At 40.3% G+C, this 19289-nt stretch overlaps 1 protein-coding gene across 1 annotated transcript in view; it reads left to right on the top strand.

Annotated features, from left to right (window-relative positions):
* hspg2 (heparan sulfate proteoglycan 2) overlaps positions 1–19289 on the top strand; it is a 209281-nt gene that overhangs the window by 58943 nt on the left and 131049 nt on the right. The window contains exons 2-3 of the mRNA XM_037684663.1: positions 16041–16170; positions 16462–16512. Of these exons, the coding sequence (XP_037540591.1) occupies positions 16041–16170; positions 16462–16512 (181 nt within the window). The remainder of the gene's footprint in view (positions 1–16040; positions 16171–16461; positions 16513–19289) is intronic.

Below are 19289 nucleotides of genomic sequence, written 5' to 3'. Positions count from 1 at the left end.
TATCCATCCATCCATCCATCCATCCATCCATCCATCCATCCATCCATCCACCCATCCATCCATCCATCCATCCATCCATCCATCCATCCATCCATCCATCCATCCATCCACTTTACCCACTTCTTCCTTTTCTAGTCATCCCAAAATTTGAATTTAGGTCTGGACTTTGACTGTTCCATTCTACCACATGAATATGCTTTAGTCTAAACCATTCATTTTAGCTCAGCCTGTTATTTCCACATTGAGACAGAGTTAAATTTTTGTTAAAAATTCTAGCTACTAGCTACTTTTTGTTGTTCTGAAAATAATAGCTGTGGTTTAATCACACAATTTTCAATTCTAAACCTTAGCAAGAAAATAAAAACATATCTAATGGAAAGAAACTAGATTGTAAAAACCTATACCAATGGCATGGGAATTGTAAAATGTAATTTTCTATTAATAAACACATTGAAAATTAGATTTATATACAACAAATGAAAGTAAGAACTCAAAAGATGCCATCTTCAGTATTTATTTCCAGCAGGACACCAAGCTTACTGTAAAATGTTGGGCATGACTGTGTGTGGGAGAGTGAATGAGTGTCCTGGGGGAAGATGGCCAGGCAGGCACTCCAAGCATGTGTTCAAGAATGCAGATTTTTTTTTTTCCTTCACTTTTGCCTCCCTGGCCTCCTCCCTGCTCTCGTAGTCCTTTATTCCAGGGAAAACACCCAGCGTGTTTGTTGCTCCCACAGTGCTAGTCATGGAACACTCAGAGCACAGTTGTGGGCATTGTTAAGGAGTGTTTGTCTGTTGAACGATGAGAGTCCTTCCTATTATTCCTTTTCCAGTCATTTAAGATTGCACTTTTGACGAAATGTCAGAGTTGCAGCGAGCAAAAGGACCTCTCTGACTGGACTCTTGACCCAGCAGGAGTTCAGGTTGATGTTTGCCATCAAAAGCATTAATTCGCTAACAATTCAGAGCAAAGATTTTTATTTCACGCAAACATTCACACAAACTCTTTCACAAATTACTTAACATCTATGTGATGTCTTCTTGTCATCTCAGTGTAATTTACAAAAGGATCGAGGCAGCACTGGAAATGACGTTAACTCACTGCTGTTACCACTCTGAGCCATCAAGGGAGGTAGTCACAGGGCAGAATCATTTACATTTGTAAGGGAATGTCAGTGTTTTTGAGGTAGGGATAATAATAGTGTTGCTGTTTTTATAAGAAAATTCAAAACTTCAGATTTGTTCAGTCTGGCTTTTTAGTTTAGTTTATTTTTATTTTTTTTTTTGGAATATGTAAACAAAAAAAAAACAGCATGAAGCATAATATAAATACTTTTTGTTTTACATATTCAAGGGAGTGGGTAGAAGTATAACCTTATCAAAGTTCCCACTCCTTAATCACAGTTAAGTGGTTAAGGAGAATTAAGAAGTGGTTAAATTCACCATAGTTTAATTATTTATTCACAAATGTAGTTTTATTTTATTGAAAGATTAGATTTTTTTACTGAGCTACTGTAATCTAACTTAATTATTCTAGGTTTTGCTTCACTGTCTTATTTTCAAGGGAAAAAATTACTTTATTATTTTTTTAACTGGCCTTGTTATTTTAACTTCTATTCATTTACTTATTTTCATTTTAATAGTGAAAATGGTGGGCAGGGTTGCTGCGGTAGATTGTTGGGTCAGTACCACGGTCTTGTAACCCTGAGGATGCTGGTTCGAGCCCAGTTTGTGCCAGGAAGGGCATCTAGCGTAAAACAAATGACCAAATCTTTCATGCGAATTTGCTCGCTGTGGTGACCCCTGAAGCAGGGAGCAGCCAAAAGAAAATTACTTAGTGTCTTGATGGGTGACACGTTATCTAGAGCTGCTGCCTCTCAGAGAGAAGATCGCCGGATCAAATCCTGGCTGAGGGTCTTTCTGGGTGGAGTTTGCATGGTCTCTCCTTGCATGCGTGGGTTTTTTTCTGGGTACTCCAGTTTCCTCTCACAGACCAAAAACATGCATGTTAGACTGACTGATAACTCTAAATTGTCCCTAGGTGTGAGTGAGATAGTGAATGGTTGTTTGTCTCTGTGTCCCTGTGATGGACTGGAGACCTGTCCAGGGTTTCGCTTGCACAGTGATTGCTGGATATGGGCACCAGGGACACCCGCGACTTGAAAAGGAAGAAACGGGTACAAGGAGTGGATAGATGGATGAATAATGTCTTGGTTTCATTACTTTTGTTTTTTATAGATTTGAATTCATGCATTTACAAATATCACACACTCACACATACACATTTATTAATGAAACTGTTTCCTCATATCACAGTCATATTTTGTCATGTTTAATAGTTTTACAACTGTTTACAATTATTAATCGATGTGCTTTTAGCAAGTTCGCATTTGTTTAGTCATTTTTTAGTTCCTGGAAAACACTTCAATTACACTTTACCCTATAAAAAAGTGTTTTACAAATAAAGTTAAATTTATTCATCTATTAATCTATTAAATAATTAACAAATCTATTTAATGATCTGTGCAACCAGCCATTCGTTGAATTTAGAATGGATGGAAGATGTCAAATGCATTTTATGCATAACCCTAGAAATATCATATTTTTCGGCCTATAAGTCACAGCTTTTTGCATAATTTGCATGCCCTGTGACTTATAGTCTGAAGCGACGTATTTATGGATCTTTTCCCATATTTATAAACCAATTTTTGGCTGAGATATGATCGTTTTCATTAATTCTGACTGAAAATATTTAACACTACCATTTTCGGTCGCTAGATGGCACTCGAGTAGCATGGCATGCCGTTGTATCATGTGATAGGTAAAAGTGGCTATTAATGACACAATCAGCTTGCCATAGCCTGCCACCTTCGTCCAGTTCGCCTGGAGCAACCGTCAGATCAGCTTCATTTTGCTGCATCGCCCCGGCCAAATGCAGCTAATTTAACCATTGAAGTGCATTTATTAAGTAAAAGTTGGACTGAGACACACCTTTACTATAATTTTGAGCAAACAAATAATTGTTTTTAAGTGTTAATCTTGTTAAATTCTTGTTAAAGTCCTCCCGTGCACGTTTCTGCGGCCGCCATTTGGCAGCCAATCGATTTTTAGTACAACACCGGCCCACACTTCCGGGTTGTCAGCGGTGATGCTAACAATCGCGACTCATCAGCGGTGGCGCATAATAGATGCGACTTATATGGTGAAGCGACTTATTTATGGATTTTTCCGCTTTATTAGACATATTTGGACTGATGTGACTTATAGGGCGGTGCGACGTGTACGGTGGAAAATACAATATAAAGTAAATAAGTTTTTCCATACTTTAATACTTAGAAAGTGTTGTAACTGAATGGATTTCCTAAACCCTTGATAATACTCTTGCACTTGTTCTTCAGATAGCAGCAGTTTACGTAAATGGAGGACAGGGATTTTGCAGCTCAGGCCTCCTTCGTGCCTGGCAGTGCTTGGGGGGTGCTCGTTTATCACATGCTGCTACTTCATGCTTAAGCAGATATTGTTGGTTTGTACGAAGTAGAGCACAAAATGAGATAGGACAGTGGTTAGGGAGGGATGGTGGGTCACAAATGTTGGGAATTCATCTTGTGAGGGTTGTTTCTTCTTGCTTCAGAAGTGCCAACTTTGCACATGGATCAGTTTTGTGTTTGTTTATCACACACTTTAGTGTATACAAGTTGTGTGAGTTTAAGAGATGTTATAAATGCTATTTTCACAAGGGAGCATTATGTGTGTGTGAGGGAGAATTCAACTTGTGCCTAGTCCAGTTTCTTTACTTGGGTTACACTATATCTTTGCCTTTAAAATGTTTCTCACAGATTGACCTTGCAGCTGCACCACTAGGTTTATTAACAGAGCAGGCGAGTGGAGTTCCCTGAAGGATTCTTCTCACGCCTCCTCTGACAGGCGTTGGGTGTCCTCGGAATATAACCAGGATAGGAATGTTGACATGTGCAAGAGTGTGTGTCTTACCTTAAAGAATGTTAGTTCATGCTGCATAATGATTTAATTGGATTACTGTTCCTAACACTCGTGACTCAAAATAGAAGAGGAAAATGTCCATTTTGATGAACTTGAAGATACTCTATATTTATTAAAGTTTTCTATAAAATGCTGTTACCCCTCCTTCTACCCTTGGTTTAAAATTACCAATGGGCAGGTAAATAATATTTGTCTGGCAGTCCATAATATTTAGGCACTTCAGAGAACTGTTGTAGTTTCATTGGAAGCAGTTTCTTACAAAAACATCAGGAATTTCATTCCCTGCTAATCAAAATGGAGGGATTGTTTACACCCCACCCCCCACCCCCCCAAAAAGAAAAGACAAGACAAGAGCATTGCACATAGGTTAATTACCCAAAAGTGTTCTTCCACTCTGATATTCAATTCAGTTCAGTTTATTTATAAAGTGCCAAGACGTTTTCTCAGGGCACTGAACAAATACATTCGCATACATAAAAATTCAGTTGTCAACATTATTTATCTGAATAAATAATAAAAAAACAAACAAAAAAAAAACATTATTTATCTGAATAAATAATAAAAAAAAAACCTAAAAAAAAAACATTATCTGAGCAGATTGTGTTGCGCCTTCATTTAGGGTGCATTCACATTATCTCTGTTTAGTCCGCTTTAATCAAACTCTAGCTCGTTTTCCTTGAAAGTCCGGTTCGTTTAGGGAGGTGTGAACGCGCCATCGAACTTTGTGACGGAACAAAAAGGCGAACTCTGGCCCGGGCTAAAACCTAGGTCTCGGTCCGGTAGAAGCGAACTCCAGCGCGGTTCGAGTACAGTGTGAATGTAAACAGACCGGGCCCCGCTCCGCAGGGTAAACAAACACGCATTTCTCTGACCTCACATGGAGCCGTCAGCTGCCTTGTGTGGGAAAACAATATTTTCCATGGTCTTCTGTCTCATCTTCTGCTCATGCTAAGTCCATTTTTGAAAAATGACAAAATATAACTCCTAAAACTGCTAAAACTTGATGCCACTTCGTTTTTATTTTTATTTACAGAAGAAGAAGAAGAAGTGTCTTCAGAGGTTTTTGTGTTGTTTCTTTCAGTAGTTCTTGGTGCAGCGCCCCCACAGGCGAGCAGGGGAACAGGTTGGTTCAACAGGTTGACTCGACTGCACAGTGCAGTGTGAATGCAAACTCACCAGCTCAAATGTAAACAAAAGGTCATGAATATTGGTCCCGAACCGAACCGAGTCTACCGGACTATCTAGTGTGAAAACGACCTTAGTCACAGTCTCCCATCCTGATCAAGCACAATGAAACAATGGAAAGGAAAAACTCCTTAAACTAAACAGTCACATCTTTTTTGGGGGGCAAAGACCTAAATTGCCAACAGATTATAAAGGGCCTGGTATAATCGCAAGATAAACAGTCAATGTGTGGTCACGTGGTTGTGGGACGTTCATTTTCGCACACACCTGTTATAATGGATGAGACACAGATGCAGAGCTCCTGGTAAACCCCTCCTGCTGCAGTGTACGCCAATGCATGGGTTTCTTCCCACTAGGGCCTCCACTCTGTCCCTCCATCTGCCGTTTGGCCACAAACTTGTCATGATGAAAGCGCCACGCTTTTCAGCAGACAGACTCCTCCAAACATTGTCTACACCAGGGGTCCCAAAACTTTTTCCTGTGAGGGCCACATAACTTTTCCCTTCTCTGGTGGAGGGCCGGAGTCAGTTTGTAACAGAAAAAGTGTGACGATTGCAGGAGTGCCTAAACGTAAAAATTTATTGTTTTCCAGAAAGCACAATCAAATAACCCTCTCTGGGTTCTTCACAGAACAAAATTCAGGAAGTAAATAACACTATTTATGAAATAAACAATAACCAAATAACCCTCTCTGGGTTCTTCACAGAACAAAATTCAGGAAGTAAATAACATTATTTATGAAATAAACAATAACCAAATAACCCTCTCTGGGGTATTGACAGAGAGGGTTATTATGATTATATTTTTTATAGTCAGAATGACTCATTCAAGTCAGAAAAGTGAGCTTACCTTTGTATGTTCATCAGTGTGAACTGTGGGCCTGTATCTGGCTGGTGAGAAGTTGAATCTCAGGTTCCATTCTAGTCACTGCCAGTCTCAAACACTGATGCAGGTGTTCATCTGTCAATCTTGATCTCATTGGAGTTTTCAGCAGTTTCATGCGTGAAAAGGTTTGCTCGCAAATATATGTGCTGCCAAAAAGTGTGGACAGTGGACATCTTCCTTGCGTGTTTTCTGATGTTAGGGTACGTGTCGTTTGGGAGGGCGGCATAGAAGTCAATGAGACCGCTGGGCTAGAACGCGTCTTTCAGAACATCTTTCGTCTTCTGCTGCAGCTGGGCATATACATTACCCCCGATTTCTTCAATGCGTCTGGTGATTGTACTCGCTGATAGACTCACGGCATTAAAGACATCTTTCTTCTCAGGACACACCTCCTCCGCGACAGCGTTCATGCATTTCTTGACAAACTCTCCATCAGTGAAAGGTTTACCGCTGCTTGCTATCAGTTGAGCAACCCGAAAGCTGGCCCGAACAGATGACTGGTTCAGCTGAGCTTGGTGTACAAATGTATTCTGCTGAGCTAACAGTCCACTTTTTAGCTTTGAGAGTTTGTCTGCTCGCATTTGGCCTTGCAAGCTAGCATACGTGTCTTTGTGGCGGGATTCATAGTGTCGCCGCAGATTATATTCTTTGAATACTGCCACCGCCTCTTGACAGATGAGACAGACAGCCTTTTCTTTGCATTGAACAAAAAAATAATCGTTTGTCCACTGCAGGTTAAATGCCCTGCATTCTGAATAAATTTTTCTCTTACCTAATCTTTTCATTATTCCGTTCTGTCTTTGCGAGGGGCGGGTTTAAAATTTTTTTCTGGGGGTTGCCAGATAGGGGCACAGACCACAGAAGGGTGGAACAGAATGTTACGTTATATGCGTGTATGAAATAGTTATTAACTTATGTATTATAGTATTATATTACTTAATAATGAAAATAGTTCATAACTAAGAAACATTTTATTGCAAAAGTCCAATTTTATTATCAAATACAAATACACATATATGAAAAAAATTCTAAATGCTCTCTGGTATTGTTCAGGGGGCCGGACCAAATATGGTCGGGGGCCGGATCTGGCCCGCGGGCCGTAGTTTGGGGACCACTGGTCTACACGATCTCCAGGAGATTTTGACCATTTGGCTGCCGTAATTGTGTGTGTTTGAAGGGTTTTACAGCTGAATGGCTGAGCGCATTTCCTCAATGACAAACATGCCCACAAACTTCAGACTCACAATATTGACACAATATTGGGCGCCTATGCCTGTGAGAAAATGTTCGGCCTGGGACTGGAGTCAAGAAAGGGTGGGCGAAGCTACTCTGAGAACAAAATGATGCAATTCTTGTCACGCAACTAAGTCAACGAGAGCCATTTTCGCTGCTTTGGAAGGAGTATGCAGGGACCTTTACAGTTTTCTTACAGTAACAGTCCTCATCTCTGTGGACAAACTGTATATATTACGGTCCACTGTACAGAGAATCAGATTCTGAACACTCCTAGCTCTGCTTCTGACTGGCTCCTTGAACTTAAATTTTACTGTTCCTCAAAAGTCATCGAAAGTTATGTGTTGTCTAGTCACCTATATTTCACTCAAGCATTACTTCCTGTTTTAACCAATGTCCCATGGGTACACGAGTAATCTAGTTTATACAACCTGCCCGTACCTTACAGCTGATGACACTGACCTTGAGTACCAGAAGGGTTATGAAGAGTGACAGTACATTATAAAAAGTGACAGAATGTTAAGGGTTCAATTCAATTCAATTCAGTTTTTTTATATAGCGCCAAATCACAACAAAATTGTCTCAGGACACTTTACAGAAACATTCACATACATAAAAGCCAATTAGTAAAGTTCTCTATCTAAGGAATCCAGCAGGCAAGTTGAATCTTGGCTTTGTTGCAGTCTCCCATCCTGAGCAAGCACAGTGGCAACAGTGGAAAGGAAAAACTCCCTTTTAAAAGGAAGAAACCTCCAGCAGAACGAGGCTCAGGACAAGCAGCCGTCTACTTTGACCGGCTGGTTTGAGAGGACAGGAAGGAGAGACAGACGACCACAGAATGGTAGGTCCAGGTATAGGTCCAGGTGTATCTGAAAGACAAAAAAACACATGTTAAGGATAGAAAAAATAATTACAAATACAAAACAGGTTGAGCAGAGTAAGTAAAGACAGTGGTAGAGTCAAAAGTGTGGTCAGTTTGTCCTCCAGCAGTCTAAACCTATAGCAGCATAACTAAGGGATAGCTCAGGAAACCCAAGCCGACCCTAACTATAGGATTTAGCAAAAAGGAAAGTCTTAAGCCTAGTTTTAAAACTGGATAATGTGTCAGCCTCACGGACAGAGATTGGAAGTTGGTTCCACAAGAGAAGAGCTTGATAACTGAACGATCTGCCTCCCATTCTACTTTTGTAAATTCGAGGAACCACAAGTAAACCTGCAGCCTGAGAGCGAAGTGCTCTGTTAGGAAAATATGGAACAATAAGGTCTGTAATAAAAGATGGAGCCAGGTTGTTGAGAGCTTTGTAGGTTAGAAGTAAGATTTTAAAATCTATTATGTATTTGACAGGGAGCCAATGGAGAGAAGCTAAAACTGGAGAAATATGATCTCTCCTACTAACTCCAGTTAAGACTCTGGCAGCAGCATTTTAGATCAGCCGAAGACGTTTTAAAGAAGTATTTGGACATCCTGATAATAAACCATTGCAATAGTCCAGTCTAGACGTGACAAATGCATGGACCAGTTTTTCTGCATCATTTTTAGATAAGATGTTTCTAATTGTGGGGAGTGGTGGATCAGAGGTTAGAGAGGTGGGCTTGTGATCCGAAGATCACCGGTTCACGCCCCGGCCCCGACAACATCAAAATTGTGGGTGGGGTAGGTGAAACACCCACACTTGCCCCCACCCTCATTCGCCCCACCCTGGGCCCATGAGCAAGGCCCTTAACCCCACCATCTGCTCCCTAAACAGGTCTCTCTTGAAAATGAGTTCTCGTGGCTCAATGAGACTAACCTGGATAAATAAAGGCTAAATGAAAAAAAAAAAAAAAAAAAATTGTAGTGATATTACGCAGGTGGAAGAAGGCAGTTCTAGTAACGTTTTTAATGTGGGGGTTAAAAGACATGTCCTGATCAAAAATAACACCAAGATTTTTAACATTAGAGCTGGAGGACAGATTAATGCCATCTAAGGAGGGAGGAAGACTGAAAAATTAATTCCTAAGGTGCTCAGGTCCAAAAACCAAAACCTCAGTTTTGTCTGTGTTCAACAGGAGAAAATTAAGGGTCATCCAGGTTTTTATGTCTTTAAGACATGCTTGTAGTCTAAGTAGCTGATTGGATTCATTGGGTTTAATGGACAAATATAATTGTGTGTCATCAGCTTAAGGACAAAAATGTATAAATTCCTGAGAGTAACGAGCCACTCTGAGTGATGGATATCTGTCCAGCAAGCATAAAGCAAGCACTGATATTGCTGTTTTTATCATTAGACTCTAAGCATGTTTTATTTTTCCCCAGGCTGCAACAATTTGTCAAACAGCACTAATAAAGGATTCTTTCAAATGTCTGGCAAAAATTGTTAAGTTCTGTTTCCTTGCAAGTCACAGTCACATGCAGTTCTGTTACTTGTTTTTTTGAACACGTTTACACTTTTTTTTTTTGACAACTTCTTTTCTTTTAAGATAGTCACAGACTTGTTGCGGGCATCTCCAACCCATCTCATGATTTATTTTAAAGTCTGAACAGGAACTCTCCTCTAAAAAAGGGTCTTAAAATGACTGAAAATAAATATTAGTTATTGAAAAACTGGTCTACAACTGCCTCTATTCATTTCAAGTTTACACCAGCTGGATAAATCATAAATGTTGAGGTGGCTGCCGGGTGTGGACAGAGGTAAACAACAAAATAATGTGCACAGCCAAGAATACAGTTGTGCAAGACTTGCACAAAAAAAAAAGCCCTGATTTTTTAAAACTGTCCAGCCTCACAGCTCACTAGTTACTTACGGTAGTCACAAGCACTAGCTTCAATAAGGTTACAATGGGAAAATTAACAATTTTTTTGCAGATTGTCTGCAATTTTGAGTCGCCCACTAGTTTCCCAACAGTCAAAGCCCTGTGAAATACAACCTTCTAAAAAGGAGCAAGAACATGAGAAAAGGAAACAGCTGTGGATGTGTTCATAGTTGGGAAACATTTGTAGATCACGACATCAGTTGCACTGTATGTATTTTCCAAAGAGTTGGTGACTTGCTTGATATTTATCATAGGCCAGCTTTGGTCGTGAACTCTTGATTTAGACTCACAACTCAAGATTTTCTTGTACTTTTTTTACCAACCAATTTAATATTAATCAGAGAAATTAATTTTAGTGGGAGTCTGGGTGTGGCTCATGTTTGTTTTGCATATATACTTTAAATGTATGCTGGTTACCATTTGGCTTACTAGTTTACTAGTTATCTGAGCAAAGAGAGATTGAGGCCGGTGTCCTCTGGGTGGGGTGGAGTTCAAAGAGTTCCAGAGAGACCTTTATCTTGAGAGACAGATTAACATTACATATGTCCTCTGGGTGTTTCAACTCCAAGACTGAGAGTAAAGGTCGTGTTAGCTTTCTGAACTTGAGTGCTGTTGCAAAGTGTATATTTTAAGTAGTTTTCAACTCTCCCTTACATGAGGTCAAGCTGAGATTCTCCACTAAGTCTAGCTCAACATGTTAGTTTTAAGATCTACTGCAAAGATGGACTATCCCATCAACATTTTTTGCCCAGATCCAGCATGACCAGATGAGACCTCATCCCAAGGGAGTGGGAAGCAGGAGATGATTACACCAATGGTTGTCTGGTCGGCACAACAGAAAAGAATTTGTTTAGTCAGCAGTTTCCTTTTGAAAATGGCCCGGGAGTGTTGTTGTATGGGTGTTCACTCAGGGGAGAAGGGATTTGGAGGGATAGGTTTAGTTATTTATTAGCTGGAGCCTTTTAAATAGGAAAACTTCCATGACAGAGTTGGGTGGAAATAGGAACTGGCGGGTCATGCCAACTGGAAATGCTAGGAGTGGCATTCTGCCAGAGTCGTATCCAAACTTTGGTCCAGTGTGTGTAGAGTCTGGGTGCTGAGATGGTAAGAGCAGAGATAAACTCATGCAGTGCTTCATTCAGGCAGCACAGTGAACTTATCAAGATGATCAGATATGAGAGTGGATTGTTAAGCTTTGGGAATCCTCACTAGGAGGCTGGTGTTTGTCAGCTATACAGCAGAGGGACGTCCTTCTGCATCACTGTTTTTATGATTTGGACTAAGTTTGTCCAGCACTGCTGTGAAATACAACAGTGAAAGAAATCAGCACTTACTGATGCTGATATTTAGAAGTTCAACAATTTTCAGTTAGGTCATCTGGACAGTTTATTTTTTGTGCTGAAACATTTCACCTTCCATCTAGAAGGCTTCATCAATCAAGGAAACACACAACACAAAACTGATTCTTCCCCCAAACAGCTTACTCCAAATTGGAACAAACCAGTCATGTTGGTGCTAAAATGGTGTTTTTGGCATGCCCCTTCCTCTGGTGCTGGCCCTCTTCCTCGTCGACAGTCATGTCAAACTGGTTCAAAGCCAAAACAGTCCATGCTTAATAATCCAGGTATACAATCCAACAATTTTCAGTCAGGTCATCTGTACAGTTTCTTTTTTGTGCTGAAACATGCCACTAAATATTTAGAAGTTATATCTGGTACAGAAATAATTGTGACTTTTATCACCATTTTAATTGTTGAGAACATTATTGCAACAAAGCAAAATGTATGTTAAGGTCTGTTAAGAGCCTTTTTTTAAAAGCAAAAACTCTGTTTTTGGCATTTGATATTTGATTTTAATGACAAAAATGACAACCCATTCTGTGCTAAATGCATTTTGGTCTTTTTGTTTGAGCTAGGCTTTGTTTTTAACGTTGAGATAGACCCGAGCATCTCTGCTAATGATGTTTTCTCAGGATTGGGTATTCTGTAACAACTTGTGTAGCATAGTGGTGGAAAGTAGAACTTTTGGTGGACATTTCAGAGCCAGAAAAGGATGTCATGGGCAGAATTGTATTTTTCTTAATGAATAGAACGATCAGTAGTGCTTTTGAATTTGACATGATGGCACAGGGAGTGACATTCAGGAGGTCTGCCTCAGTTAACTTTAGCCCCTGTTGTTCACTACTGAAGAAAATTGAAGTAAATACTTGAACATTAAAGAATAGTGGCGTTACTGCACATAGGTGTGATGTGGCTGCTGAATGTATTGGTCCACCAGGACTTGGATAAACCTTTGGACACTGATGGATTTAGCCTCAGGACACCTATATTCACATAATCACATGGATGTTGTTTGGTTGAGAAACAATTATGTGCAGTGGTTAATTTGAGCCGGATCCTGCCGGAACAAGATCCGGGAACTCTCTCATTTTGACCTGTTCTGTTCCGGCAACTCTTTGTTCGGATCCGGCAGCTCCGCCCCTAAAAGTCCAAAGTCATTGTGCTTTTTTATTTTGATTATTTATTAAAAATAGAACGAAGAGACGTTGCCCTCAGCCCCGCGGACCCAGTCTGTGGATATTCCAGACGCAGCACGCGAGGCGAACCAGCTACACGCTCCTTCAAGGAGCAGGAGAGAAGCCTCTTGGCAGGGTGGGAGGGGGGAGGTGAGGACGGATCAGATAGTCACATTTACGCACAGAGGTGCTGCGCAGAGTCCTTGTCTCCTCCTCCTCTCCAAATATTGTCCCTAGTCAGTGTGGCTGCACTGAAAAACACCCCCCTCTCCTCCTTTCAGACCACCGAAACAGAAATGATCATTTATTCAACAAAATAAATAAATTCCCCGTGCACAGTGCACGTTACGCACAGCGTCTTCAATCTCTACCCAGTGCGCGCGCATAACATCAGCAGGTGTCTGAACTCCTGCTATTTCAGACGTAATAAATAAAAAAGTTTACTGTAAAAAAATAAATTAAAAATACAAAGATAGAAATGCTTGATGTGTTATTCACATTATACGTCACGTTTCAAAACAACGGCGCTAATTTGTCCAAATAACAACAACGATCCAAATGTCAAAGAGACAGTCCAGTTTACTTTATAAAAAATGGATGGATGGATTGATGGATGGATGGTTGGATTGATTGCTTGATTGTCCTTAGTTGGACAACAGAGAATTGAAGCCTTCAGGTGCTTCAAACGGTGCCACGAGACTGGAGCAAGAGCAGAGAAGAGTTCAGCTCAGAACCATGAAGTGAGGGGAGGGAGGAGGGGGTTTAAGACGCCTGACAGAATCGGAGCTGCTGCACACAACCTGCTGTTCCTCTCCAAAAATAGTAATTTTATTAAGTGTTTACAAATGTAGGTAAATGTTGATGTATAACAACCTGTTAAAATACACCAAAATGCAGGAAATGGCATCTCTGTTATTCAAAATTTTTTGTGAGAGGACCCATGTACCCCCCCCCCCCCCCCCCCCCCCCCCCCCCCACACACACACACCTGCTTGTTGTTCTGGCATCAATCAGTTTACAAATTAAGCCCTGATTATGTGAACATACAGCAGCAAACTAAGAGCTAAAACAATCAACGAGTCAACACCTGAAACAAGAAGTATGTGAAGTGTTCCTAAAGAGTTTCCACAAAGAGTACAGGACCTAAAAACCTGTACTGAGACTGTTCTGTGGGCACACTGTACATGCTGAGTCTCCAACTTCTGTGATATATGTTGGCACTCTTGCAAAACAACACCACATCACTGATAAAAAACTGGGTTACATCTGGTGTGACTTTTCAAATATTATCAAACTAACAAGTTTGAAAACTAACTCCTTTTTCATTAAAATAATACAATAATAACAAATGTGAGATACTTCCTCTGAAATGCTCCACAAGGTCCAAGAAACCTTATAAATCCCAAAATCATAATCTAACATGTCTGAACAGAGCATAAAAATAAACAGTACTACTAAAGTACTTTACAGTGAGCTGTGTTTGATGTGGCTGATCGGTCCGATGTGAGCGTGGCAGTCTTCAGCAGAGCAGATGAATGTGGAGGCTCATTGTGTCGTCTGACTGCGGGCTGTCTTTAGTTACTGCTTTTCATCATACTGCTTTCTGAGGGATGATTCAAAGTGAAAGATGCCTTCCTTCACTGCGCACTTTCGTGAAGTTTTCTCTGTGGCAGTGTCTTCCCATGTTTGCAAATGGATGTTAGGTGTTTTAATGTTCCGATTGCACACACCCGCGTAGCATAGCTTTGGTCTTCCAATTGGGTGTTTTCCCTCCTCAAGTTCTCTGTAAAGAATGTCCTTGGGTATTTGCCTATCATCCATATGGACAGTATACCCAAGCCATCACATGCATCTCTGTATAATAAGGATGGCGACCATGAGGATGCCAGCTCTCTCCAGGACAACGATGTTTGGCACTTTGTCATGTCAGGTGTAGCCAAGGATACGTCTGGCATGGCAAAGCTTTTCTGCCGTCGTTCTTGGTGGGATGGCAGGGTCTACGACTCAATGCCATGCCACTTTATATTACTACAGTAATAAACTATTAAACGTTTGTATCTTTAAATTCACTCTACAAAAATAATACTTTTCAGGGGTGCCTACAGAAAAATTTCAAAGGGGTATCCAGATTGGAGCCATTTATAATCTTGGGGTTACACACAAAAACTAAAAGCCATGACAGATTTTTCTGTGTTTATTCGTACTCATCTGCTCACACAGGCTCATGTTCATGCTGCTGTTGTTTGGCGTATTGTTTTTGTACAACTAGTGCTTAGTGTATTCTTAGTTTAGCGTATTTCTTAGTTCATATCTTTGATCTTATTACTGTTTTTCTTTACAATTTATACTTTTGTTGGATGTAACTGGGACCCTGTGTACACAATTTCGTTCCACCAAATGTACCACATATGATGTGAATGACAAATAAAGAAACTTTGACTTTGATTTTTAGTTTTTATTCTGTTGTCATAAAAGGCTATTTGAAAAATACTACATTAAGGAGTCAGGGCTGGCCATTGATAACCCCCACCCCACTGACTCTCACCAGGTGGCCCCTCTAGTACTGTCTAATCTCTGTGTGAACAGGTTGTAGATGTGATTGTATGTATAAAATATAGCATATTGTGTTAGTTCATTGGTTTTCTATCTTAAAACCAAAATGTTAGCTCTGCCAAAGAGGAGAAATGAGAACAGCACAAGGAAAGGTTCTGAGCTCACATTAGTTCTTGTTTTCATTACTGGCTCTGTTTTCTGTTGATCCACTGTGTAGGCTCACACTTTATGTTCTGTGGAGTTTAATGTCATGGTGTCTGGGGCCTCTCTCAGTTTTTATCCTCCCACCCTGCTGTTCATTTAACAACCTAAATGACATGATGGTATCAGGTCTGTCCTGGAAGATGCTTCTTTATCCAAATCGTTTTTACTGCTGCTAAAGTTGACAGTAATATTAACAATAGACCCGTTCCAGATTAATGAGACATTTGTGAAGAACTAGTTATGGTATGCTGGATATGCTTCTTTATCCAGGGGGCGGAGAGTTAAAGTCAAACTTTAACAGATTTGAGTTGTTCTGGTCTTCACTGCAGCTGCTTGTGCTGGATTTGTGTGGATTCATTTGTGGGTCATTGCAGTCAGCTGTGAACATCTGTATCGAGACTTCACATAGAAAAGGCAAAAATGCACCAAAGACAATTGGATAATATCCTTGACTGTGTCCACTGAACAAACTTAAATGACCTTTATTTTGCATGCAAACCTTTATGGAGCCCTCTTAGAGATAATAAATGGGAAAAGTAAACACATCACAATGCCCTGCTTCCTGTCTCAGCGTTTGTTTTCCCTCCACCCTTCCAGGTCCCATGTGTAGCTCTGGGTGCAACCTTTTTTTCTGTAGAGACTTCAACCCCTATAAATCTCTTTGTTTGTCCCAGGTGACTCAGCCCTCCAAGGTGTGGGGAGAGGTCCCGCTGCCAGAAGACTTGGAATCAGAAAAAAACATCCAGGCATCTCGGAGTTTACTGGACGATGATGAGGACTTTGCAGCTGATGGAGCTTCAGGAGGTGGGCTTTGCTAGAAGATGCGTAACCACAAACCACAGCAACAGCTGCCCTTAATTCACTCGAGTCATGCTTCTAATTATGCATTCCTCCGTGTGTTAACTCATCCCAAAACAAGAAAATTAGGAAATATTGCTTAAAGAACCCCAACAAAAATCCTGTAGTTTTTTAAAAAGGAATATAGCTCTCCTGCGTATTGATGGTGTTCTTATTAAGTGAACAAAATATGAGTTTTCCCTGGCCTTGAATCTAGCTATTGACCTCATTTCTACACTTGTGTTTTGTTCTCTGAAGACCTGCCGAGTGGAGAGGAAGATGGCAGCACTCCAGATCCTGACAGCACAAGTAAGAAAGCAGAAGTTGTGAACTGAACAATTCTTTGTGAAAGATTTTGTTTGTGGCGGTAGATCACTTATAGATCACTTAACTCTTTGAGCTTCCACTGTTTGTGATTCAGACTTATTCATGCAGTGTGTGTGTGTGTGTGTGTGTGTGTGTTGTACTTGCAGCACGTGTGTCTGAATCTTTAACGATGATACCCTCTCATCTTTCTGCACCCTCTCCTCCCTCGTTGCCAGAGTCTGGTCATAACACGGGCCTGAGGCTTTGTCTTTGAGACGTAAACACCTTCGCTTCTCTTTCATCTTTTTAACCGCTGCAGAGGTGACAGCAGAATAAGATCCATGAAAGCCTGATGAACAATAAAAGCTGCTCCAGAGCGCCTCTGTTATGCAATTAATTCACTGCTGTACTTTTTTGGGGCTCACTTTTTTTCCTTCCAAGTCACGAGAATTGTTTGCATGTGGGTGTCTCATTATGGCACCAAAAGCATAGTTTATTCAGTTAAATCAAGCTTGATGGTTTAATTCTTTACTCATGTTCAGGACAACTCTGATGCACAATTACACACTTTTTGTTCAGGGTTCATGTTTTTATTTTTGTCATTCTGTTATGACTTTGTTCCCACTGTAGATAATCCTAACACAGTTTGTAGCTTCAATTGAAATTGTTTGATAGAGTTCCTCACAAGTTTTTTTTTTTTTCATTTTTTTACACCCTTTTACCAGATGTAACCCACTGAAGAAACATTATATGGCATAAATTATAACCCCTAACCCAATAATTGTCCGTCAGGTCATGTGGACAGTTTCTTTTTTGTGAAGACGTTTCGCCCTCTATCCAGAGGGCTTCATCAGTCTGAGGAGTCCCAAGTAAACTGTTTTCCTCACTAAGCAGTGCACTCCTTTAGTGGACCAACCAGTTTGCTGGTGATAAGATGGTTTCTGGGGGCTGTCCTGTCGCCCGTCGACTCCTCCCAGGCAGGTAGCCACAGCCAAAGTGGGTCAAGACATCAAAGTTCATGCTCAATCATCCAGGTACAAAATCCAATAATGGTCAATCAGGTCATCAGAATGATGAAGCCCTCAGAGGGCGAAATGTCTTTACCACAAAAAAGAAACTGTCCAGATGACCTGACTGACCATTATTGGATTTTGTACCTGGATGATTGAGCATGAACTTTGATGTATATCTCTCAAGTCACAGTAGACTAGCAGACTAGAATTGTGTGCAGGAGCACATAATGTTAAAAAGGAATTGAAACAATTTTTGTGACTTAAATCTAAATACCTGCATCTTCCCTGGGTCCAGTGAGGACATGAATAGTTAACATGAACAGTTTTAGGTGCATACATACTCAGGATGACGCTTTGATCCTGACATTTTTGGATACTGGAGACAGTTCAGACATTTTGAAGTGGAATTCTGTGGAAAGATTATGTGCAAACAATATCTTAGCTGTTGTAGATAGCTCTTTGAACAACCTCAGTTTGTAGAAATACGAGTTTAACTCTGACTGGACTGACAAAGTAATGGCAAGTTTAAACGCAGCCAAGGCTGAAATCAAATCTGCCTCAGTGATTAAAATTTAAAGCAATTCACACAAACTGTTTTCTAAACATTGAAGCTGTCAGCATCACACTTTACTGTTCTGCACATAGAAGTGAGGGCAGTGGTAGGGAACTGTAGCACCTCTGGAGCGGCCTGAGGTCCCTGCTTGGAACTGTGTTGACGAGGTATTAATAGCTTGTCTGAGCAGACCCACTTCCACAGAGGAACTTGCCATTTTAAACCAACTTCAATCTGCAACATTTAAAGCAGTTCCTGTGCTTGGTAGTCATTTAGTAAAGAGGAAGACACAACGTCACTCAATGTATTTTTTTCGTAGGCTTAAACATTTAGCAGGTGGAACTATTGTTGCTGTTTCCAAGCAGCCCAAACCTATTTAAGGGGCACACAACAAATGAAAATTGTATCTATTACACCAGTATATTTGTTATTTTTCTCTTTAACAGTGTAAGTTTAGAAATCAGAGAGGTATATCGTTGCTAAAAACAAGGATTTTCATCAAGGATTGATAAACCGAGTTAAGTCATTGTGTTTTAAATAAACATGAGGGTGAGGCATGTATTCATATGTTTAATGCTCTGAAGCTCCATGTCAACCCAGCTGAGGTGAGTTCTCTATGCCTTGATGCTCACATCGCCTCTATAGGCACATGTCGCTGCGGGACTGGTGTTGTGCCTAAAAGTGATGGTGAATGGCAGGAACTCTGTAACTCACTGTTTCTGCTGCTTCAGTTCTTGAAGCAAAGCAATATTTTATTTAAATTAAAATATATTTATTTGTATGCTCCAGTATATAGCAAAATGTATGTCTCCGTTTAACTTTTTTCCTCCAAAAACAATGTGTCATCAAAGTGTCAGTTTGATGCGTCTGTAGTTTATTTTTAATATCTACAAATTTCAATAATACACAGGTTTATGGCAAAATAAACAAAGTTCTGGTGATTTGGATGTGGTAAGCTGGTTTATATTTGAACCATACTGTGTCGCAACTGTACTCTGGTAAATGCAATGCTTTGCAATGATTTAAGTATAAAAAAAATTAATCATTGTTTTAGCATTTATTCTGTTAATTATTTTGTTCACTTTGCTTTTATTATTACCAGTTGTGCATTTAGTGCCCCCAGTCATGGAGTGAAGAGGAGGAGATGTTTTGTAATATATACACACGCACACACACACAGGTTTGTTTTGCTATCTTTGTGGGGCCTTTGCATT

This window comes from Nematolebias whitei, chromosome 11 (assembly GCF_014905685.2).
Source record: "Nematolebias whitei isolate Nwh7 chromosome 11, NemWhi1, whole genome shotgun sequence".
In the NCBI taxonomy this organism is placed as follows: Eukaryota; Metazoa; Chordata; class Actinopteri; order Cyprinodontiformes; family Rivulidae; genus Nematolebias; species Nematolebias whitei.
Note: the sequence above shows the minus strand (reverse complement) of the source record. Positions and strands in the feature narration are given on the sequence as shown.